At 48.6% G+C, this 24108-nt stretch overlaps 4 protein-coding genes across 4 annotated transcripts in view; 1 reads left to right on the top strand and 3 right to left on the bottom strand.

Moving 5' to 3' along the window:
* LRRC38 (leucine rich repeat containing 38) overlaps positions 1-20824 on the top strand; it is a 102630-nt gene extending 81806 nt beyond the window's left edge. The window contains exon 5 of the transcript XR_010308579.1: positions 20742-20824. The gene's annotated coding sequence lies outside the window, so the exon portion shown is untranslated. The remainder of the gene's footprint in view (positions 1-20741) is intronic.
* CFAP107 (cilia and flagella associated protein 107) lies at positions 10053-13927 on the bottom strand. The gene is made up of 3 exons (XM_064171768.1): positions 13844-13927; positions 11044-11221; positions 10053-10339 (listed from the first exon to the last, which is right to left on the bottom strand). Exons 1-3 carry the CDS (start codon positions 13925-13927, stop codon positions 10053-10055), a joined length of 549 nt encoding a protein of 182 aa, XP_064027838.1.
* On the bottom strand, positions 14386-18832 carry LOC135190544 (arylacetamide deacetylase-like 4). The gene is made up of 4 exons (XM_064171992.1): positions 18616-18832; positions 16358-16574; positions 16056-16119; positions 14386-15403 (listed from the first exon to the last, which is right to left on the bottom strand). The coding sequence occupies exons 1-4, from the start codon at positions 18781-18783 to the stop codon at positions 14629-14631; spliced, it is 1224 nt and encodes a 407-aa protein (XP_064028062.1). The 5' UTR covers positions 18784-18832; the 3' UTR covers positions 14386-14628.
* LOC135190634 (arylacetamide deacetylase-like 4) lies at positions 19885-23890 on the bottom strand. The gene is made up of 4 exons (XM_064172211.1): positions 23717-23890; positions 22668-22884; positions 21905-21968; positions 19885-21060 (listed from the first exon to the last, which is right to left on the bottom strand). The coding sequence occupies exons 1-4, from the start codon at positions 23888-23890 to the stop codon at positions 20286-20288; spliced, it is 1230 nt and encodes a 409-aa protein (XP_064028281.1). The 3' UTR covers positions 19885-20285.
* Between the last annotated feature and the right edge of the window lie 218 nt (positions 23891-24108).

The following is a 24108-nucleotide window of genomic DNA, read 5'->3' as shown; positions in this document are numbered from 1 at the left end:
TTCACAATTCAAAAGGGAAGAAAAAATAGTTGGCAGTAGTAGGTCTCTCTAAAAGAGCCCTTTGAAATGTCTGGGGGTTTGCTATGACTCAGTATTTTCTAAGGAAAGAGAAATGTTATTTTAGCTATGAGGCTGGCAAATCCTGCCATTTTGGATGGCAGGAATGGCTGTAAAAGCCATGATTTAAAAGCTGCTATTTCTCACTGTCTGCAGCTAACTATGCTCCTCTGCTCTAACAAATCTGAGCAAAATTAGAGCACTCTGCATAAATTCAGCCTGCCTCTGTGCCTGCTGCCTTAGCTGGAGGCAGCAGCAGATGACTCTGATCTCCAGACTGCCAAACCAGCACCACAAGCCAAAGCTGTGTCCACCTTAGCAAAGCATGGAATTTGCTGCAGCTTGGTAACAAGCTGGTCCTGTGTTTCAGGGCGGTGGTGCCAGTGCTCTGTTTTGCAGAAGGACACCTGAAACCTCACAGGCATTTTGGACATTTTCCCACTCACGGGGTTGGTATCTGGGGAGTTGAGAGTGCTCTCCTGGCGTTCACATTTAAACTTTTAGCACCTCAGATCTGTCACCAGTTCACTGGAAGATGCTATTTTGCATTTTCCTCGTTAGCAGCTCGGGGGGTGGGGGGGGTGGTAAAATAGCATATTTCTCATCTAATATTAATTGGAGCATATTTTCCCCTGTAGCAGTTTGCTGATTGTGAGATTTCAATGCTGCTGACTGAGGTGGCTTTGGAAATAGTCCCTATAAATAGAAAAGAAGTGGTTGCTGTGAAATTACCAGCTAGGGAAGACTCATTAATCAGGGAAACAGGTACAGAGCAACGACCCTGCCTGCCACTGATCACGTAAACACAGGCTGACAACATTGTCGGAACAATCAAGCAGAACAGTTTGGCCTCTGCTAAGGTTTTATGGGGAGAAAGTTTAGTCAAGTGTTTAAAATGTGGAAATAAGGAACCAAATGCCTGTGCTGTGTCTCCAGCTCTCCTGCTGACTGGCTGCAGGCAAATCACTTTGCCTCCTTGTAACGCGGCCACTGACAAAGGGCTTGGTTTCCCTGGAAAACTGGGAGCAACATTTCTTGGATGGAGCAATTAAAAAATGTTATCATGGAGTGTGAAAGGTGAAAGTGGCCAACCTGTAAGGCACAGGGACCTGTATGACTGCACAAACTGCTCATGCTAAAGCTCAGCAGATCATCGGGGGCTGGCTCACGTCAAAGTTTTAATTCTTCCACATACTTCCCAGTGAGGGTAGTGGTTACTTCCATGGAGGAGAGTGAGACCTCTTGCCACCTTGTCTGTCAGCCATCTAACCTCTGCCAGGGTCTGCTTTTTGTGTTGGCAGTTTGCTTTTGACCCTGCTTCGGCCCCGCTTCTGCTGTAGTAGAACTGAAGAACAGTAACAATTAGCATCCTTCATCTGCAGGGCGTTCGGAGCATTTGGAAGCTGTGTCCTTTGAGCAGAGCTATGGCACTGCTTTAAGGAACATGTGAGACCTCAGCTGGAGTACTGTATCCAGCTCTGGCACCCTCGACACAAGGAGGACATGAACCTGGTGGAGAGGGTCCAGAGAAGGCCAGGGCTGGAGCACCTCTGCTACAAGGACAGGCTGAGAGAGTTGGGGCTGTTCAGCCTGCAAGAGAGAAGGCTCTGGGGAGACCTCAGAGTGGTCTTCCAGTACCTGAAGGGGGCTACAGGAAGGCTGGGGAGGGACTGCTTCCAAGGGCATGCAGCATTAGGACAAAGAGACATAGTTTGAAACTAGAGCAGAGTAGCTTTAGATTGGACATTAGGAAGAAGTTCTTTTCTCTGAGGGTGGCAAAACACTGAAACAGGTTGCCCAGGGAGGCGATAGAAGCCCTATCACTGGACACATTCAAGGTCAGTCTTGAGGGGAATCTGAGCCTGATCTAACAGGGGATATCCCCTGCAGGGAGGGTTGGGCTATATGACCTTTAGAGGTCCTTTCTGACCCGGTGCATTCTATGTGGAAATTCCTTCCCCGTAATAAAGAGGAGGTGCTTCTTTCTCTTAAGGAGGGGCTCTGAGCCACCGAGGACTGTCCAGCTCTCACTGACAGCAGTCCTGTGGTTGCACTGACAGCACCCACTGAACACCCGCAGATGGTCGAGGTGTCACAGGCCAGAAGCCGAGAGCCAGCTCCTCGCTAGCGCTTGTTAGATGTCAGAGAACCCAAAGCACCATGGTGCAGCCTCAGGGAGAGCTAAACAGAGCAAATTCTGCCACCTGCTGCTTCCCGGCACATCTACAGTGCCCTTGTCCGGGACAGAGCAAGCGTCGCTCTGCGCTGACCTGCTGAGGTTCTCCTGGGGTTGTGTACACACAAGGCTGCTGTACTGAAGCCTGAAGAACTCAGGAGGCTGGAGATTTGCTTCCAGTATTTCTAAGCACCAGCAGTAAGAAGTGTCCAAGCAGTGTGCAGTGATGCACGTGGTGAAGAATGTCCAGACCTGCTTTGCAAAAGCAGTAACTTGGGTTGTGATCCTATCTATTTTAAAGCAAAATTACTGCTAACACAGGATATCAGGAATGCCGAGGGAGACTGGGCAGTCCAGAGAGTGCTGACTTAGCCCTTCCAAAGCTCAGGCAGCTGAGGGAACAGCAGACAAGTGCAGGCCTGTGCAGACCAGTGGATTGTTACAGCATTCCTCTAGATAGCTCAAAGTGAAGAGCTGAAATTAGAAAGCTGACTCTGGGCAGTTCTCAGCAATCAGCATATGCCAAGCATAGGAATTCTGTAGGAGTTCCCAATGGCTTCATTTTTAAGAGTCAAGATTCTCTCTTTGCTGGCTGCTAGGCTGAGGCACACGAGCAGCTTAGGCAGGGCCTAGCTCTAAGCCTCTTCTCCATAAGCACTCTTCTCTCTGGTCTGAGCATTCCCCACCTTCAGATGAAGCAGCAGGACAAGGCCATAAGCTTCCACGGCAGCTGAAGCTGCTCAGTGCTGCTCCAAAGGATATCAGGGTCAGAATGCAGTTGACTGAAATTCAAGGGAGACTTCAGCAGCATTCCTCAGGGATCCTTAACCACCTCTCAGGCCAAGCACTGCCAAGGAGGAGGGCTGCCTGCCATCAGGGCAATGCTCTCTTTATATAGATTGCTAACTACGTTTAGTGTTACATCTGCTGTGAAAGTTTACAGCTTGTAATGTTTAGCTGACAGGCATCCAGACCTTCCTGTGCAAATGCACTGTTCCTTAGACACAAGCTATGTCAGGAGGCAGTGCCTCAATTACCTGTTTCCAGCCCTGAAGCAGGTACATCCAGATTTATGCAGCCAGCCCCGAGTGCTTTAAAAAGTGAACTGGCTTGGTGAGTGCCTTTGGGTTTGTTGCTTTAGTCCTCCAGAGCACTTAAACAATGCCACATTTGGGAGCTTTCAGGGCCTGGGGCTGCCTTGGTATTTTCTGTTTACAACCAGTGAGGTTGGTGTCCTTAGGGGTGGTTGCAGCTGAAAGAACTGAAGAATGTGACAGCAAAGAGCAACTTCCTATAAGCTGACTGTGCCTAGAGATTTTTTTTTCCTTCCTGCCAAATGTTATTGCCCAAAACCAATGAGTATAGGATTTATATAACTAGTTCCTTATGGGTCAGTGTTGAACAGAGCTTGGGTCCTTCCATACCCTGAGGCACATGGTTTAGTGGTGGACCTGGCAGTGCTGGGTTGGTGGTTGGACTTGATGCTCTCAAAGATCTTTTCCAATCAAAATGATTCACAGTATCACAGTATCATCAGGGTTGGAAGAGACCTCACAGATCATCAAGTCCAACCCTTTACCACAGAGCTCAAGGCCAGACCATGGCACCAAGTGCCACGTCCAATCTTGCCTTGAACAGCTCCAGGGACGGCGACTCCACCACCTCCCCGGGCAGCCCATTCCAGTGTCCAATGACTCTCTCAGTGAAGAACTTTCTCCTCACCTCCAGCCTAAATTTCCCCTGGTGCAGCCTGAGGCTGTGTCCTCTCGTTCTGGTGCTGGCCACCTGAGAGAAGAGAGCAACCTCCTCCTGGCCACAACCACCCCTCAGGTAGTTGTAGACAGCAATAAGGTCTCCCCTGAGCCTCCTCTTCTCCAGGCTAACCAATCCCAGCTCCCTCAGCCTCTCCTCGTAGGGCTGTGCTCAAGGCCTCTCACCAGCCTCGTCGCCCTTCTCTGGACACGCTCAAGCATCTCAATGTCCCTCCTAAACTGGGGGGCCCAGAACTGAACACAGGACTCAAGGTGAGGTCTAACCAGTGCAGAGCACAGGGGCAGAATGACCTCCCTGCTCCTGCTGGTCACACCATTCCTGATGCAGGCCAGGATGCCACTGGCTCTCTTGGCCACCTGGGCACACTGCTGGCTCATGTTCAGGTGGGTATCAATCAGCACCCCCAGATCCCTCTCTGTCTGGCTGCTCTCCAGCCACTCCGACCCCAGCCTGTATCTCTGCATGGGGTTGTTGTGGCCAAAGTGCAGCACCCTGCACTTGGAGCTATTGAACACCATCCCCTTGGACTCTGCCCATCTGTCCAGGTGGTCAAGGTCCCGCTGCAGAGCCCTTCTGCCCTCCAACCCAGTCACATCTGCCCCCAGCTTGGTGTCATCTGCAAACTTGCTGATGACTGACTCCATGCCCTCATCCAGATCATCTATGAAGATGGATACCCTGAGCAAATGTCCTCACCACTACAACTGCAAAATTGTTTCCTCTGTCAGGACAGAGTTCCTCTCTACATCAAACATCTTAGGAGCTACCCAACAGTTAGAGACAGAAGAATACCATTCTGTCTGACAGCAGTGCTTCACTTCTAGTGTCAGGTGATAGGATGAGAGGAAATGGCCTGAAATTGTATCAGGGGAGGTTTAGGTATGATATGAGGAAAAATTTCCTCCCTGCCAGAGTGGCTCTTTACAGTGAGAGTGGTGGAACACTAACAGGTTGCCCAGAGATGTGGTTGAGGCCCTGTCCCTGGAGACATTCAAGATCTGATTCAATGTGTGCAGCCTGCTGTAGTGGAGGTGTCCCTGATGACTGCAGGGTAGTTGGACAGGATGATCTCTGAGGGTCCCTTCCAACCTGATGCAATCTGTGAATCATAGGTGTGCTGCCAATGAAATCTGTACAGACTGTGCAGGCTTGTGGGGGGAAATAGAGTGTCAGCAGCATGGGTCTAGGATGGTGCCTTTTAAGAGCTGCTCAGTTCAGCTCAGCTCCACAAACCCTACACAAAGGCTAGTTACTAATGGCAGTCTGATGTTTTCACCACCAGCACCAAAAATGTGTGCCAGGTATGTCTGCCTTGTGGATCAGCCATCAGAGCAAGCTTTCTTATGTTCTTGCAGGGGCAGGCTGAGGCTGAGTGCCAGTCCCAGCAGTCCACCTGCTTCAAGGTGCTGTTCAGTCAGTGCTGGCTTGGAGAGCAGGCCTTGGCAGCCACTGTGTCCCCACTAGGCACTGCTTGAATCCAGAGCAGCGAAGCTGCTTTGCCAGTTAACTGCCTTGGATAGCTCTTTGAAGCACCTTCCAACTTTCTGGGGCCTCCTGACCACACCAACAACCTTTTGTCAACAGCCTCTTTCCTTTCTCCCTCAGACCCTGCCATGTAGTCTCTGTGACCACCCTCACCTCACAGCTCACAGCCACGCTCCCCAGCTAGTGCAGAACTTGCCAGCCAGCATCAATGTTCCTTCTCCAAGTCCCAACCCTGACTGAGATTCTCAGTCCAACGAATCCCTTCTTCTTCATACAGCTCATTGAGGCTGACATCGGCCTCCTTCAAGGCAAGAAATACGCCTGCTTTGAGAGATGTGCATCAATTCTAACTACCACCTTGTCTCTTTAGTGCCACCAAAGTTCAGCTGAGGCTGATTTCATGCAGTCACAACTGTCTAGAACGTTTTCATAACAGGGAGTTGTACCAAAACCTCTATTTGCTCCACAAAGAGACTGCTGTGCTCCTGCTTTCCAGTCTCAAGTGGCCACAAGGGCTCTGAGACCAGCAAAAAGTTCCTCAGAAAAGTCCCAAAGTTGGATGTCTGACAAGTTTTTGTGGTCATTTGCATATGATAATGATTCCCAGGAGTCCCAAAGTACTCATTGTACGTTAAGGAATTATGCCTTAGAACATCAAAGTTCAGGATCAACATTACCTATTTACTTGCCTGATAGAGATGTACTTAAGTTCCAAGCTGGATCCAGATTTCTGAGGTCTGCAAGTTCAAGATGTTATATCAACAGCTCTGTGTCTTTTCATATGTAAGGTTATGCTGTTTCCATCATGAATATCTCCTTTTCCTGAGACGTTTACACCTCTGTAGTGGAACCCAGCACTCCTGTTGTGCATTTCCACTACTTGGCTGCATTTTTTCTTCACTAGTAAATGGATTTGTGAGTTATTGCAAATATCCTAATGATGACATTCCAGATTTTCTCACCTCTTTTCCATGGCAGCTGTCAGCACCTTAAATGCTTCTGTTTGTTCTTGACGCACAGGCAAAAAGACCTCTGTTTAAGTGAGTTTATCTTCAATGAAAGTACTTGGAGATGGGGAGAAATTGTGTTAGACACAACATGGGTATTTATTATTAAAGGGATCTCTAGCACAGCAATATTGCAACTGATTAACCAACATTGTTTGCCTGAGGAAGACACTGCGAATAAACAGAAGAATCTGCCTGTAAACTTGAGGGATAGGTTAGGGGTGTCCTTTATTTTTATCTGCTGTTCCTACTTCAGCATATTTGCCAAATGCAAGACAGTGCTTGGAAAAAATGTGTATGTACTTACCCCTGCACAATAAATCCCCCTGCATGGCAATAAACTGTGCACAGGATCAGAACCTGAAACTGTGACCCAAGCAAAATGGCCAGCAAGAAAGTCCAAATGAGGTGTTCTTGGTGTTGCCATGTGGTTGCAGCTCTGCTTTCAGCTTTGGTTCAGCCATATGGGGTGGGGGTGGGGTGGGGGGGGTGTTCTGTTTGGAATAATCTAGGTCAGCTACATTTTACTAGACAAAAAGGGGAGAAAAGTTTGATTATCAGTGCAGTCCTGTCTGAAATTGTGTCTTGTGGAATTGTGTTTTGGAACACAGAATGTTTCACCTCGACATGAGGAGATACTTCTGTACAGTGAGGGTGGCAGAGCCCTGGAGCAGGCCGCCCAGAGAGGTTGTGGAGTCTCCTTCTCTGGAGCCTTTCGAAACCCACCTGGATGCATTCCTGTGTGAACTACCCTAGGAGATCCTGCCTTGGCAGGGAGGTTGGACTCGATCATCTCTGGAGGTCCCTTCCAGCCTCTAAAGTTCTGTGATTCTCTGTTCTTTCTCTGGCTGGTGTTTGAACTCAGATGAAGAGGTGGAGAAGCCTGGACTCTGTGTGTCATGAGTTCAGCTTGAGGCTGGCGTCACCAGAAAGCTAGCTAGCTAGCTGTGAGGCAGACTGAGTATTGCTGAAGCGAGGACAGCTAAACGGTTAAGCAGTTCAAAGCAGCTGCTTTGCTGCCGGGCACTATGAATCACAAGTGACACGTCCTGTGGAGCTGTGCCTTTCTCTGCTCAAGCAGCTCTCTATCAAAATGCATTTCATCCATTAGCGAGCATGCTGTGCTTGGGTCCTTTGAGTGCTGGAGTTATGGAGTTGACTTGTAAATGGCTGAAGGGTTGAACAAAGCAGACCTGTGCTTGGGGAGCTCTGCCCAGTCAGTTTACGGGTGTGGAATTAATGGTTTCATAGACAGTTCATAGCTGGTACCACTGCACCTCAGTAATTCCCTGTGCTGGTCGTTTCTTCCCATCTATGAGCTTTGGGTTTCGAAGCAGAGTAGCTGATAACCATAAAAGTTTCAGTTACCGTAAGTATGTAATACTTGTAACTGACTGATGACCAGATTGTTAAGCAAAGTGGCAGAGCTGTGTGAAATGGAGACAGCCTTCTATAATTTTCTGGGCTGCCCTGTAAATATTGGATGGGCTTTGTGAGCTGTTAGGGTGTATGTCTGACTGGAGTTTTCATTTTAAATATGAGCATGTGGGTAGCAAACAGAAAAAAGCACTTTTTATAGTCATTTGGACAATTAACTTAATCTGGATGGGCTCCTTGTGGGCTTAGGGGTTTCTGGAGCCCTCGGGTTTCACTGCACCGTGCAGCACACCTCCGTAGCACATTCTGGAGCCGTCTTTCCAAGCGCATGTGGGTTGGGCAGCACCGTGCTAAGAGCTGCCAGCAGTTCATTGACTGCTTTCACCTATTTTGCTTCCAATTTTTACTTCTAATTGCCTTTCATCTCCCTGGGGCTTTGGAGAGAAAATATCCCAAACCCAGATAATTCCCCACCTAATTAATGAGAGCTCTTGCACCTCTAAAAGATTCTATTAACAGCGCTGGTTTCTGAGCCCTGCAGCCAGCTGAGGCTCTGTGCACCTCCTGGTTTCTCACAGCTCACAGCTCACTGAAGAATCACTTTGCCAATAGGTGCCACTCTTGCTCCACACATCCTTCTGTGTCCAGTTGAAAAGCCAACCCTGAAAAGACAAACCTAAATCACAGAGACTAAAATGTACAGAGGTAAAACTGTACAGAAACTGTCAGAGACTTCCCAATGCCAAGGCTAAGGTATCTGCTTTGCCTTGCTCCTAAAAGTAACTATACTGCTGCTAATAGGGAGAGCAAAACTGACAAAGAGATGAATATGCATTGAATTAATTCCAGATAGTCTAAGCCTTTAGCTTATCATAGAATGGTTGGGTTGGAAGACAGCTTAAATATCTTCTAGTTCCACCCCCCCTGCTTTGGACAGGGACACCCTCCACTGGAAGGTTGCTCAAGGTTTCATCCAGCCTGGCCTTGAACACCTCCGAGGAGGGCGCATCAACAGCCTCCCTGAGCAACCTGTTTCAGTGTCTCACCACCCTCACTTGTACAGCATTTCTTCCTAATCTCCAGTCTAAATCTACCCTCCTCGAGCTTCAATCTATTCCCCCTCTTCCTGTCACTACAAGCCCTTGTATAAAAGTCCTTCCCCAGCTCTTCTGTAGCCCACTTCAGGTACTGGAAGGCTGCTCTGGTGTCTCCCTTCTCTTCTCCAGGCTGAACAGTCCCAACTTTCTTAGCTTTTTCCCACAGGGTAGGTGCTTCAGCCCTCCGATGATCTTTGTGGCCTCCGGACCCGCTCCAACAGTTCAGTGTCCTTTTACTGGGGGTACCAGAACTGGACACAGTGCTGCAGGTGGGGTCTCACCAGAGCAGGTTTATTGTTGAGCCTCAGACCTATAGCAGCAGAGCCCTGCAAAGATCTGCTCTGGACTGAGCGTGATTTCAGTGGAGAAGTTGCACTTCAGTGCAATACAAAATTGGGTTTCTGCCAGCACTGTGTTACGCAGTCCATTCAGATATCTTCTCAACGGAGTGAAGGGGCAAGGTGGCCTACCCAGCAGTAAAAAGGCCACCCACAGCTCTTTCCTCTAGGTTTGCTGTTTGGTAATGTCAGGTCAGCTAATGCAGTTCACTTTGCAGCTTATCTACATTAAGCACCGTGCAGTACGTAAAGCCAAGGGTAATCAAGGTCCACTTGCTTAGTGCATTAAGGGAAACCTTGGCTCACCTTGTCCTTGGGTATGTGGCTCCTTCACATGTTTATTTTATTCTTGGGTGTTTCAGACCCATTATGGAATAACAGAAATTTCTTTTCTGCTCTCTCTTCAAAGAAATGTAGAGCAAGCTGTGTAAAAAATGAAGCAGTAGCTGTCAAAGCGAGATTTATATCCTCTCGGGTTCAGTCCCACTCCGCTCGTTTTTATCTTGCTGCAACTATTCATTGGCTAGAAACCAACAGATGAAAATTCTGAGTCCAGTGATTTAATATCTTCTGAAATAGCCAGCCACCTGCAGGTCTGCATGTCACCCAGCAAATTGCTGTAGCTAGTTGACAGCCCTCTCCTATATAACCTTATTGCTATTCCTTCTGCAAGGAACAGATCACTCTTACGTAGGTGAGCAACAAGCTTTATTAAGTAGTGCTTAAGATCCCCCTAAGCAGTTTACACAGAAGTGTCCCTGGCATTTTGGCTTCTCATCAGTTGGACAATGGCTTGTAGATGCTTCTGAGCCCCTTCATAGTCGAGGGTGTGACTAATATTTTGGGGAAGATGTGCCTGGTTGGAAAGGAGAGCAGAAGTTTTAGCTGGTTGTCTCTGATGACAAGTAACGAGGGCAGAAATTGGTGGCTTTTCATAGGAGATGGTGTAGACACTCTTCATCACTCCAGCGTCTTTCTCATACCGTTTCTTCATCAGGTACTCATAAAGACCATAGTTTTTGGGTGGTTCTGAGGCAGGAAATAATGGAATGTTACAAATTATAGAATTAAACTTTTGGTCCTTGTTTACTCCACAGTAGTCATAGGAAATATCTGTACTCTTCACAGCACAGTAAGGGCAAAACAGATCTTTTTGTTCCCAGGGCATGTGTACCTACCCTCTGGCTGAAGGGAAAGTCATTGTTAAACATTGATGGGACAGCAGCAGTGGTGTAAATGCAAGGAGCTGTGATTCTTCTTGGTCTGTTTGGTCGATATTAAATCTGCTTGCACATGTCAAATTCAGAGACATGAATTGGAGTTGCATACCACAGCTCTCCTTTTTTGCAGCTGGTGCCTTGCATTATTGTGTAGGGGAAAGAAGGCTGTTCATTGACATAATCCTTTACTTCTTCCTGTGGTGCTTAAGTATTGTTGTGTGGATAACATTTCCACTTTAGCAGACTGAAAAATGAGCTACTGACTGGGTAAGAAAGTAGCCAAAAGTCACCACAAGATCTATTTTCAGCACTGAAACATCTGGCTTTAGGTCTATGTAAGTCAATGCACAGACTCCTGGCTCTAGGTCTGTGTACTGACTATTCCTGGCTCTAGGCCTACATATTGGCTGTTTCTGGCTCCAAGTCTATATCCTGACCACTGCACCACATTCCATCTGATCGAAATAATAATGCCAATTATTATTGGCAAGAATTATTGCCAGTTATTATTACCAAGAATGGGGCAGTCTGATTTCTGAGGAACCCAGGAAAGCTTGTGTCCGTTCCACGTGCGGAGAGGAGGTGTCACAGGGTCGAGGCAGCGCCTGTTGTATTCATCCTCATACTCCGACACGAAATTCCTGCTTCTTGGCTCCTCATGCTGGGTGAAGATGTGCTGCATTGGCAGGCCCTGAAATGAGATGTACAGGAAACCCTGCTCTTTGGCCACAGCATGCAGATGGCTCTGCATGTTTGAGAGTCAGAGGGTACCACCAGTGAAACCACAGCGTTTTGTCAGCTCTTACATTACTTATCCTTTAATCCCTGACAATAAGGGCATTTGCATTTCAGCCAAAACAAATGTCCAGTTAAATCAGCAGCTGCATATGTATGTTGTGGGATCTGATTAGTCTGATTTCAACACATGCATCAGGGATTTGCAGATGCGTTTAAGATGCCTGCAAATGTAAAGCTGATTGTCTGGTGCTGCTTAAGGGGTTCATTGCGCACTAGCATTACACATGCCACCTTCCAACTGTCTATCAGGAGGGAATGATAAGAGTATTTGGGGGTGGAGAGGCACCTTGGAAATGATACTTGTGGGAAAAGTATTGTTGTGAAAGATCTGGGGCTCATGTAGGTAGAGTTTGTTCCTGTGAGTTGGAGATACGCTGATGAAAATGATTGTCTTGTTGTTGCTCACGGGATGTCCTAGAGGCACAATGCCCAGTCTTTGCTGGTAGTAACAAACTGGTTTTCTTCCTGTGCATGGGTCACCCTCTGAGGCAGGGACTGAGAGACAGCCAGAGAGTGCCAAGAAGTATGTGTCCCACTTTAATCAAACATATGGGAGAGCTCTGGACCCTGTAGACCAGCCATGGAGCTGCAGTGCCTTCTTTTATTACAGAATGCCAGCCTGGTGGGGGTTGGAAGGGACCTCTGGGGATCATCCAGTCCCACCTCTCTGCTTAAAGCAGGGTCACCCCAGAGCAGGCAGCTCAGGGTCACAAATGCATAGGCAGGTTTGGAATCTCTCAAGAGGAGACTCCACAACCTCTCTGGGCAGCCTGCTCCAGGGTTCTGACACCCTCAAGACCTAAAAAATGCCCAATCCCTTTCACATGTAGTTGTTTAAGGATATAAAATATAATGTCAGTATTAGTTGCTGTTTGTTTGGAATCCATTGCTGTTTGGAAGGGTGGCACACGCAGCTCCACCTCTGAAATTCCTTTTACTTTCCCCTCATTTTTGCTTCATGGTTCTCCTTGGTGCTTGGTCTGGTTTGTGATCTGGGAGGCAAATGAAGTCTCCTCTGTATATGCTGCTGCCCAGTTTCCCCTGTCTTGCATAAACCAGAGAGATGAACAACACTGAGCATAGCTGAGGCCATCTGACAATTGCAGCAGCTCTGTGCCCAGGCTGCTTTCTTCATGTCTGCTCTTAAAAAGCACTAATTGGGGAAGAAGCCTGTGCTGTGCGCTTCTCAGGTGGTGAAGTCAGCTGGTACCACTGTCAAAATATAGATTGATTCTCTGTTGTGAAAAGATTTGTACAGCCCTTGAAAAATCATTCATCATTTGGTGTTAAATAACTTCAACAGAGGTGTGAAGCAGAGTCTGAAAAGGACAAATTGAACCCTTTTTTTCCTGTCCCTTTGTGCTGCAGCAGACCAAACTCTGCAATGGCACCTAGCAGTTTGCTCCATGGGGGGGAAATCTAAAGGAAGTCATTGCAGCAGAGTCAGGAGGATTTGCCCTAACAGCTCCAATATTGCACCTCACTGGTGTGTTTCGACAAAACTCGGCTCCTTAGGCAGGACACGCAGCCTACTGAACAGCTCTGCTAGCAAAACTGCTTTTGTTTATACAGGCAAACAACCCAGCATTTAAATAATTAAGGATCCTCTGGTACAAGCAATAATAAGCATTAACTTATGGGAGGGATAAGGAAGGTTCTCTTGTGTCCTGTTTGCTATATGTTATTGAATTTATTAAGGAATGTGTTATTCTGTGGCCAAGGCCAGCAGCATGCTGGCCTGTATCACAAAGAGCCTAACCAGCAGGCCCAAGGCAGGGATTGACTCAGCACTGGTGAGGTCACATCTTGAGTACTAGGTTCAGTTTTGGGATCCTTACTCCAAGGACATTGAGATGCTGGAGCAGATCCAGAGAGAGGCAATGAAGCCAGTGAAAGGTCTAGAGCACATGACTTGTGGGGAGAGACTGGGAGACCTGGAATTGTTCAGCCTGGAGAAAAGGAGGCTGAGGGGAAGCCTGTCTCTCTACAACTTCTTGAAAGAAGGCTGGAGCCAGGTGGGAGTTGATCTCTTCTCACAAGGAACAAGAGACAGGACAAGAACAGCCACAAACTGTACCAGGGGAGGTTTAGGTTGGATATTAGAAGAAACTTCTTCACGGAAAGGGGTTTCAAACACTGGAAAAGACTCCTCAGGGAAGTGGTTGAATCCCCATACCTGGAGTTATTTAAAGGCCACGGACCTGTGGATCCTAACCACAAGGATTCTGTGATTCCAAGTTGTACACCTGGTTGTGTAGCTGTCTCTAAGCTGTACAGCAGAGTGAAGCAACTGCCATGCAAAAGTCCTCTAGCGTTTTCAATCGGCTGGTGCAGAACACCAACAGGCCCCGTGCAGAGGCATTGCTTCTGCCCTGGAAGACCATTAATGGAAGGAATAATGTAGGTGCTGGGCACTCCCCCTTTGAGACAAGCCTGCTCTCTGGCTTCTGGCTGCAGTGGTGTATGACCCCCGCACGACGCTTCTGACCCGCTCTGTTCCCACTCTTAATCTTACCCTGTTCCTGTCTTCTGCCCAGTTTCCAATGAGAACTTCAGGAGAGTATTTGGGCTGAATTTTCCACCAGTCTTCCGACGACATCCTACTTGTCACCCTCCCTGGTTGTTGGAACTGTTCTTCAGGGACAAACTGGGGCAGAAGGGAACTCCCCTTCTGCCTGTACAGATATGACAACATGTGGGACCGATGGGCCATAGGACCCTTTGTGTTTCCTATCCCCATGACAGCTGTCATTCCAGTCCCCATGGTGACTGCTGTTCCAGTAACCACATTCCAAGCTGCATCACAGAGCTGACCAGAACAGTGGCTCCTAACCCACTGAAGTCACCTGGCCTTCAGAGTTCAAAAGCAGAACTCAATGTCTCAAAACACTGTGAGATGTTAGGTCTATGCTTGGACTTGATGACCTTAGAGGTCTCTTCCAACCAATACAATTCTGTGGTTCTGTACTCCTCTGCACCACCACACCACACACCTGCACAACACAGTCTCTCTTCATGCCCAGACAGGTTTTACTTTAAGTAGGACAAACCAAGATGTCTGTTCAAAGTAACATTCTTCTTTATTGACTTAGCTAAAGATAAAGGCTTGCAGCATGGTACAAGCTTGTGTAAGGTTTGCATTCCATGTTCCAACTAACAGCTGGAATGAGGTTCTGATGACCCTTGCTTATCATTGTTAATGGCTGCCCTTGACTGACTACTCATCTCGATATTAAATATCCTAAAAAGATATTTTCCTAGGTTGAGGCATGAACAGACTCGTGGAATCTAAGGAATGTTCTATAAGCTTTTTAGGAAGTTAACAACGCTGTCCAATCCCCTCTTCCCTGAAGGAAATGAGAAGCCACAATAATCATAGAGGCTTATGATCCCATGGAATCCATCTTCAAGGTGGAACCAGGTCACCCGGACACCATTGTCCTCCAGTCTCTTCTTGTAAAGCAGGCCATCATCCCTCAGCACATCGTACTCACAGGTCAAGATGAAAGACTCGGGCAGCTGGTGAACGACAGCATCTTCAGCCAGCAGTGGGCACAGGTTGGGCTCACAGAACCTTTTCACTGTTTCATAAACTTCAGCTATAAAATCAGTGGACCTCAGTGGCTTCACACCTCTCACCTTAAATTTCTCTGGGATGTTATCTGGGCTCACCCACTTCCTGTACTTCAGCCTCATATCTGGAGGAATATGAGAGCCCTCCAAGACCTCTTGCATGTGCAGTGCATGCCCATTTAGGTACTGCAAAGCAAAGAAAGCAGCACGTTCTCGGAAGAGGAGAGGGACTCCTCGATTTTGATGGTAAGATGGCAGATTGAAGTCCAGTGCCTGAAGGCCTGGGTAGATCAAGATCTGAGCACGTAGTTTGGGGAGGTCTGATCTACCTGCAAGGGTCTGGCTAACAGCAGCTGCTAGATTGCCCCCAGCACTGTCCCCACAGACAACAACATGGGCAGGATCCACGCCATAGTGCTCTATATTCCTCATGAAGTGTATGGTAGCATTAAGACAGTCTTCATACGCAGCAGGGTACTTGTGTTCAGGAGCCAGACGGTACCTAGAGCACAAAAAGAGACAAGAGAAGGCAATGCCATCACTATTATCAGGAAATGGTGTCCATCCAGCCCTACCATTTTGGGGTGGTCTTCCTCTAGGTCAGGATATTCATTACCTCCTCAGCAGGCACTCCACAGTCAGTGATTGCAGATAAGCTGTAAATTGTGTATTCAGTCACAAGGACTCAGTAAAGCAGGGCTGTCTCCTGGTTAAGAGTGACCAAGACTTGATGTTTCTCAGTCATGCAGAAATCTATGTATTCTTGACAGGACAATTTAACAGTTTTGTGCCTCTGCTTCCTGTGTGTGTAAAGTAATATTCTCTCTTCTTCTGTAAATCACAGTTGCTTCAAGCATCTTATTACATGTTCCTACGTTTATCGTAAGGGAGACTTTTTTTACCTAGGTTTTTGACTGGCTTTCACAGACTTTCTTAGAGCCAAGTATTTCCATCTGGGGCTTTTCTAGGTATATCAGGGCATGAAGAGTCAAGAGATGTGAAATCTCTGCTATCAATATTTGTCTCTTTATGGACTTCACTGAATTCTACAGAAATTCCTCTGCAAAACAGAACGCCTCCAAAACCAGTGCAGCTCTGCTGTGGCACCACAGGAACACCAATCTGCACAACAGAACTGGGCAGGCTTCACTTACTGAACAGACACAACGACTGATTCGCTTTCCCTGGAGAGGTAGCGGCACACTTTCTCATAGGTATCTGGGGGAAAAAAGACTTTTATTAGTATTTTCAGACCAGAATGAGTATTTTCACTTGCCTTCAATTTGCTATTGCCCCAATCCTTGAGGCAGCTAGGGAAGGTTCATTTCAGAAAGGCCTGTATTTGCCTTCAGACCTCCTCCCAAATCATGCACTGAAACCTCTTCTTCTTTCCATTTTCTAAGAAGAGGAGAATGTTCTGTCTACATTGTTATGATTCCTCCAGCAAATATCTTACCAAGGCTTCCAAACACCCAGCCTCCTCCGTGAAAGAAGATGATGCCTCTCCTTCGCCCATCAGAGGTAGCTTTAGGCTGATAAACCCTCACAGGTACTTTGTTAAACTGCAGATCCTGGATGAAGAGCTTTGGGTCCTCCCCAAGTTTCCGTCCCTGCCTCACATAGCGGCCAAAAGTGATCTGACTGCAAAGTCCAGTCTTCTCCAAAATCCTTCCCTGTTGAAGGTAAATGAAGTTAAGGCTTCTTTCAAAGTCTCGAGCTAGCCAAGGTTATGTCATACTCATGTGGAACTGTATCTGAGGGAAATTGTAAAGAAACACAGAGCTTACCAAAAAAACCCAACGGTACTGTTGTAAGATATGAATCTACTATGAGAAGGTGTCCAGAGGAGGATGATGACTAGGCAAGCATTTCCCAAATACTCTTAGGTGGCTCCCTCTACACTCAGTTCTGACAGCAGAGGTTGTTCTATAGGGTGGTTGGTCCTTGGGTTTAGCCTTGATAAACCCATGGAAAACAGTGAGGAGCAGTAACTCCACAGCTGGTTCTCTTGGTAGGGGTGCCCAGGATAAAGTCAGAAAGCAGCATCTGTTTCATGTTTCCCTAGGTGAGCTTGAACAAATGAGAGGAAACAGCCTCAAGTTGCTCCAGGGGAGATTTAAGTTGGACCACAGAAGAAACTTCTTCCCTGAAAGGGTTCTCAAAGACTAAAACAGGCCCCCCAAGAAGGTGGTTGAATCCTCATCCCTGGAGGTGTTTAAAAGCTGCAGAGATGCGGCACTGAGGGATGTGGTTTAGTATCAGACTTGTGAAAGTTAAGAGAATGGATGGACTCAATGATCTTAAAGGTCTTTTCAATCAAAGCAATTCTATGATTCTATGAAAAAGGAAAAGTTCTACCTTTCATCATGCCAGCTGGGATCTGAAGAGTCAGACTGGAATATCTGGGCTTCACATACAGTAATGCACTCTCTGCCATCTGGTTAAAGTAAAGCTCTGTGGTTTGGGAAAATCAATTTTGCCAAGCTCTCACACCCTACAGACTGTAATGTAATTATTTCCAGAACTCAAATCCAATGTCATTCTAATTCCCTATTGGAAAGTTTACACAAGCCATTGGAATACACATTTTAATTGTCAGTATTGCCTTGCTTACCTTTGTGCTCATTCTTGTTTCACTTATATTTGATAACAGTGTAAATTATCAATAAGAGCAATAAAAGATTTAGTAGCCCTTTACTCCATAGACCAATAACCTTGAACCAGACCACAAAACTCAGTGCATTTGCAGATTTAAGTGCTGAGTTGTGTTGTGCAAGTTAGTTACTGACTTTTTACACAACAGATTGACTGAGCAAAATCAAGAATCCTTTCCCACTGCTCTTGTAAGCTAGAATCTAAAGCTGTTGTAATAAGTGAGCAGACAAGAAGTTTGGAATCAAATTAATCAATGGAATCAAACAAATTAACTGTTACAGGTCAGTTACTAATCAAAATCCCAATTTTACATGTGCATTGAAGGGGGTTCTTTATCCATTCCCTTCTTGTCACCTGCCAGGGATTCAGCAGAGCTGGGTGGCTCTGTCACTGCATGTCAGGAGGGTGTAAATGCTGTAAGAACCGAGGGTGAAAGCAAGGTCTGTGCTAGCAACGGTGATGTTGTGGCTCAGGGACTGAAGGAGGAAACGGAGGATTTAAAAAATGTAAAGGATGCAGCTAGTGTCAGAGGAAGAGTTTGGGAGGGAGCTCTAATGCCGTTTATGCAATGCTGTAAAGGAGTCCAGGGATTAAGTAAAGCAGCCCTAACCGGATTCTGTAGCATAAATGTCAACCGAGAAGGAGCGGTTGAAGGGCTGGAGTGCACCTTGTGCAAGGTGACTTCGCCTCAAGCTGAGGGCAGTTATCAAGCAAAGCACCGAACCGGCGGCTGAAATTGACAGGGCCGTTTGGCAATCCCTGCTACAAGTCCAAACATGCTGCTTCTGAACGGGAAAAGTGGTTTGACCAGACCAGGGACAGCGTCCCGGCCGAGGGCGCTCCCCCGCAGCGTTCTGCCCAGGATGCGGAGCTGCAGCCAGGATCCCGCTTTTACCGCGCTGCGCGGGCTGGGGCTTACCGGCGTTTCGTGCAACCCGCGGGCAAGCAGCAGCTGCCCACCCTCGTCCCCCGGGCCCCTGGCCCTGCCCAGTCCTGTTACCGCACCCGCCGCGGGCCGAAAGGGCTCCCCCGCTCCCCGAAGCGATACGCGCGACTCACCAGGGCCGCCGTGCCCAGCAGCACGGCCAGGACCAGGCGCAGCTTGGCGGGCTGGTTCACCCCGGGCGGGATGTCGTAGCTGGGCAGTCCGAGCAAGACGGCGGCCAGCGCCGCAGCCAGCGCTGCCAGCGGCAGCAGCAGCAGCAGCAGTGCGGGCAGCAGTGCCATGGCCCGGCGGCCCCGCGGGGCTCCCCCGGCCCGCGGCGGGGCCCGGCAGCGGCCGCCCGCCCCGTTACCGCGGCCCGGGCCTCTGGCGTCACGGGCCCTTTGTGACAGCTCTGCAAAGCCGCCGCCGGGGTCATGGTGCGGGCGGCCAGCGAGCTCCGGGGGGGAGGCCGCGCTGCCGGCTTGAGGCGCGCTGTAATCTGCGCGCAGGCCGGCCCGGCGTGACCCGCGCCCGCCGCCGCAGCGCGCTCCGGAGCGCCATCGCCGCGTCCCGCCCGCAGCCCGCGCCGGGGGTTGCGCAGAGCCGGTGCTGGGGCGCTGCAGCTGCTGCCGCCCTCTACTGCAGCTGCTGCCGGGGCCGGGAGGATGCGGGTGTCCTTGGGCTGAGTCTTTGTATAGCGGCAGCCTGCCGCAAGCTGAAGGGCAGGGCTGCGCTGCGACATCTGAACGGCAGACTGCATGACAATTATTTTTCCCTTTAGATTTTCCTTTCCTCGATCTTCCTGGTTAGAGTGCACTCGCTGCTGCTTTTCCTTGCTGTCATCAGCAGGGTATAATGAGGCAGCATGTAAGGAATACACTGCTTTGTCCTCTAAAGAGAACTCAAAACGTGGGGAGACGGCACAAATTCTTAAGTCCTGGAGAACCACTCTGAAAGAACGTGCAGACATTTCGGATCATATTTTCTCAGCTAAACCTCCCAGCATACAAAGCTAGGAGCTCAGATCACTGATCCTTGCTGCATAAAGCCCCAATGTTCCCTCTCAACCAGCGTCTTCTGCTCTGAGCTTCAGTGGCTGTAACAGGGACATTCCCAACATGAAGTAGGAGTTTGTAGAGCTGTGGTGATTTCAAAATCACTGCAGCCCTTGCCTCCAGCAAGATGTCCCCCATTAACTGCTGCTCTTGCAGATGTGGCTCTGCACTGTCCCCTGCAAGATGTTAAATATCCTCACTGAGGCCTTGATCTCTGCCTGTTTCTGCAGTGTTTTCCTCTATTTCTTCCCTCCAGCTCACTCTGTAACTAACTTGCACTTTTGAGTGAAACAAAACTCATGCTTTGGAGCTTATCAAAGGGACATCACAAAGGTCCTGACTGTAACTCAGGAGTTATTTAATGCAAATCATTCCACAGATTTTATTTATGTAGAATCACAGAATTTTAGTGGTTGGAAGGGACCTCTAGAGATCATCTAGTCCAGCTCCCCGGAAGTGAATGGAAGTGAATCATGAGGTAATTAGATACAAGGAATCATTCAGACACTGATTTCAAAGGAAAGGGATTGAAACACAGCAAAGGGAAAGACATTACAACTGTAAAGACTGAACTGTCAGTTGTCTCACCGAGGACAAAGGCAGTGTTCAGACAGCGTCTGAAGTTCATGAATCAGAATTACTATTTAACACATCATAGGATATCACATTTTTTCTGACAAGTACTACCTGAAGTTTGGGAGTCCGGATGCAGACATCAGTGAAAGAAGCATGAGGAGGGCAAAGTGGGTTTACAGGCCTTTTACAAATTCAACAATGCTGTCCAACCCCTTCTTCCCCGATGGAAATGAGAAGCCAAAATTATCATAGAGGCTTAAGATCCCATGGAATCCATCTTCAAGGTGGTACCAGGTCACCTGGACACCGTTGTCCTCCAGTCTCTTCTTGTAAAGCAGGCCATCATCCCTCAGCACATCATACTCACAGGTCAAGATGAAAGACTCGGGCAGCTGCTGGACAACAGTATCTTCAGCCAGCAGTGGGCACAGGCTGGGCTCGCAGAACCTTTTCACTGTCTCATAAACTTCAGCCTTGAATTCAGCAGGCTCATGTGGCTTGTAGCCTCTGACTTTAAATTTTTTGGGGATGTTATCTGGATTCACCCACATCCTGCATTTCAGCCTCATGTCTGGAGGAATATGAGAACCCTCTAAGACCTCTTCCATATTTTCTGTATGCCCGTTTAGGTACTGCAAAGCAAAGAAGACAACATGTTCTCGGAGTAAGGGAGGAACTCCGCGGTTCTGCTGATAGGATGGCAAATCGAAGTCCACTGCCTGAAGGCCTGGATAGATCAAGATCTGAGCACGTAGTTTAGGGAGGTCTGATCTGCCTGCAAGAGTCTGGGTAACAGCAGCTGCCAGATTTCCCCCAGCACTGTCCCCACAGACAACAACATTGGCAGGATCCACGCCATAGTGTTCTGTATTTCTCATGAAGTGTATGGTAGCATTAAGACAGTCTTCATACGCAGCAGGGTACTTGTGTTCAGGAGCCAGACGGTACCTAGAGCACAAAAAGAGACAACAAAAGTAAGAGATGGAAATCATAGAATCATAAGAGTCTTTTGCTTAGAACAGACCTCTAAGATCATAACCAAATACACATTTCCTACAGCATTCGGGCTTTCCCTGTGGTGTTTGGAGTCTTTTTCCTTCAGAAAAAAAAAACAACCAAAAGCTGTTGTCATTATCCACCAAACAGGTATTCAACCAGGAAGGTACCACAAGCAGCAGGATGAAGTTGCAAGGACAAAGTATAGCTGAAATCTTCTGAGAACAGCACTGATAGAAACTTGATCAATGCTTCCTTTTACTCTTCTGGTGTACACTGCATCTGTCTTGTGGGCAGAGTAATTTAAGCAGTTTGCACCTCACCTTACTAAGGGTTCTTGAAAATTAATTTCTTGTTCTCTTCTATTTAAATAACTGGGCAGTCCTATTTTTCTGTTCATATTAAAATAGTTTGGTTCTGACCATTAGAAAACTTCTCTAAGTTAACAGAGCAACAACATGTAAGTTAACATGAATCAGTGTCTTCCAAGCAGTCAATTCCAAACACTTAAGAAAGGTCTTCTGGGAAGCACTCCTTTTTTTGTGTGTGTGGTGCCAGCACAGCTCTGTGGTGTGAGATCCACGAACCTTACTTTAGGGTCTGTTTGCACCCACTGTGCATTAACAGATTGCGTGGGGAAGAAATGCACATTGTCCCACTGAAATGCTGTCTGCCCCTCTGGGATCCTGGGGAAATGGTTTCCCAAGGAGTGTTTCCACAAGATGCACAACACTGTAGTGTTGAGAAGTGAAAAGCAGCAAAAAGTCTTCCACAGGGTAGCACTGACATAACTCACCCAACAGACACAACCACCAGCTCGCCTCCCTTGGCAATGTACCGGCATATCTTCTCATGGGAATCTGCAGAAGGGTGGGCGGGTGTTAGCTGCCTGCTCTGCTTCCAGCTGGAGTGGAAGCTGGAAGCCTCCTTTTCCCACCCTGGCCATGCCCTTCCTGACCCTCCCACACAGAGACCCTAAAACTGCCTGGTTGGAAAAGACCTTAAGATCAAGTCCAATCATAACCTAACATGTCCCTGTACACAGCTGTTAGACCATGTCCCAAGCTGCGCGTCCAAGCGCCCCTCCAACACCTCCAGGGATGGTGACGGCACCATGCCCGGGGCAGCCAGCGCCACTGCCTGCTCACCCTCTTGGTGAGGAAATCTTTACAAATACCCACTCTAAACCTCCCCTGGCGCAACTTCCTCTCCTCCTATCACCTGTTATCTGGGAGAGAAGGCCAGCTTCTAGCTCGCTACAGCCTGCTTTCGGGGCGTTACACAGAGCAGTGAGGTCCCGGTTCAGCCTCCTCTACGCAGGCTGAGCAATCCCAGGTCCCTCAGCAGCTCCCTCAGGCGCTCCCTCCACAGCCCCCTCCCTCCCCTCGCCCCTCAGCCCTGCCGCCTCCCCGAGAGCGCTGAACTGGCCGGAGGTGACGGCAAAGCTCAGCTGGCATTCAGACCCTCCGCCTGGCGTCGGGGCAGAATTATCCTAGCCCTCCTTCGTGCCAGGGAGATGGGAGCGGCAGCCGCGGGGCGCAGGGCCGGTGCCGCCTTACCGATGCTGCAGTACAGCCAGCCGCCGCCGTGGAAGAAGATGGCGCCCGGCCGCAGGCCGGAGGCAGGCGCCCGAGGTCGGTAGACCCGCACCGGCACCCCGGCGAAGCGGGCATCCTCCTGCCAGAGCTGCGGATCCGGCCCCAGCTTCTTCCCGGCCTGCAGGTAGCGGTTGAAGGTGATCTGGCTGCACACCCCCAGCTTTTCCAGAATCTTGCCCTGTGGGAGGACGAAGGCTGAGCAGGGAGTGGCCTCCCTGGGGGCCGCCACATACCGCCCCGGGCAGGCTGCCGTGAGGGAGAGCCTCAGCGCCCGCCGTCACCCGGCTGCTGTGCGGCATGAGGGACACCCAGGCTTCGTGCTGGTGGGGTTCAACCAGACCCAGAGCTGCTCGTGTATCTCATCTGACCCTCACCAGAAAGCTGGAATGGGAGAAGGTGGAGCCATGGCTGTGCCCTCTAAGGCCACAGGCCTGGGCGTGTGTGGCCGCCATGGCAGTGTGCACCTGAGCAGCAGGGCCCACACGTCTGACTCGCACTCTGGCAGGCAAAATGTCTTTGGATACAGACAAAGGAGGTACCAAGCTTTATCCCAGCCTCCCACCACTTAGCCTTACAACCCAGTGTCATTCTCCTGGGACTTCCCGTGATTCTCTGGGTTTACCTGCTCAAGACATGCCTGGCTTTCCATCGGTGTTACTGGAAAGCCCCAAGAATGCCCTAAAAACACCTCTCTGCAGAGCAAAAATGAAAAAGCGGTCTAACTTTTAATAAATAATTGATTCAAACTTAATTAGGGAAGCTCATCGGATAAAGCTTGAACCCTTAAAGTTGGCTTCATCCTTGTGTAGTAGAGAAGACCAAACTGAAGCTGTCTAAGACCCAACAGAGGTGATTTTACCAAAATGTCCCTCTGAAGTCAGCCTCAACCAAAGGAAAGCCTTCATTTCACCCTTAATGCAGCCAGCAGGATTCTGATATTTACACATATAACCTTACAGAAACAACCCCTGAAGCATGTTGGTGTCGGAAGTCACTGCAGAGTAACTCACCAGAGCAGACGCACTTCTCATAAAAGCATAGAAAAGGCGAAGCTTTCCAGGTTGATTCACTCCAGGAGGGATACTGAAGTTGAAGTACTTAGACTGAATGGCTCCTGCAACTGCTACTATGAATGAAGCTATAAAAGCTGCCAGCAGTATCAGCAGTACATAGAGAGACTCCATTTCACTTAGCCAAAGGTGAGATGCCTTTACACCTGCCTTTGATTTAGCTTTCTCAGATAACAAGTCAACCTTTGAGCAGTCCAGGTTACCACAGATCTCCTAGGCGTCACACGCTTTAAAGTCCTTGGCAGTGTTGTGCAAGGTGCCAGCACGTATCACATCGGAGAAGAGGCAGGGGAGAATGTGTTTAATTTCCTGTTTAGCTTCACGTTAACTGT

The sequence above is a fragment of the Pogoniulus pusillus genome, chromosome 36, assembly GCF_015220805.1.
Source record: "Pogoniulus pusillus isolate bPogPus1 chromosome 36, bPogPus1.pri, whole genome shotgun sequence".
Taxonomy (NCBI): Eukaryota; Metazoa; Chordata; class Aves; order Piciformes; family Lybiidae; genus Pogoniulus; species Pogoniulus pusillus.
This window is presented reverse-complemented; position numbering and strand designations above follow the sequence as displayed.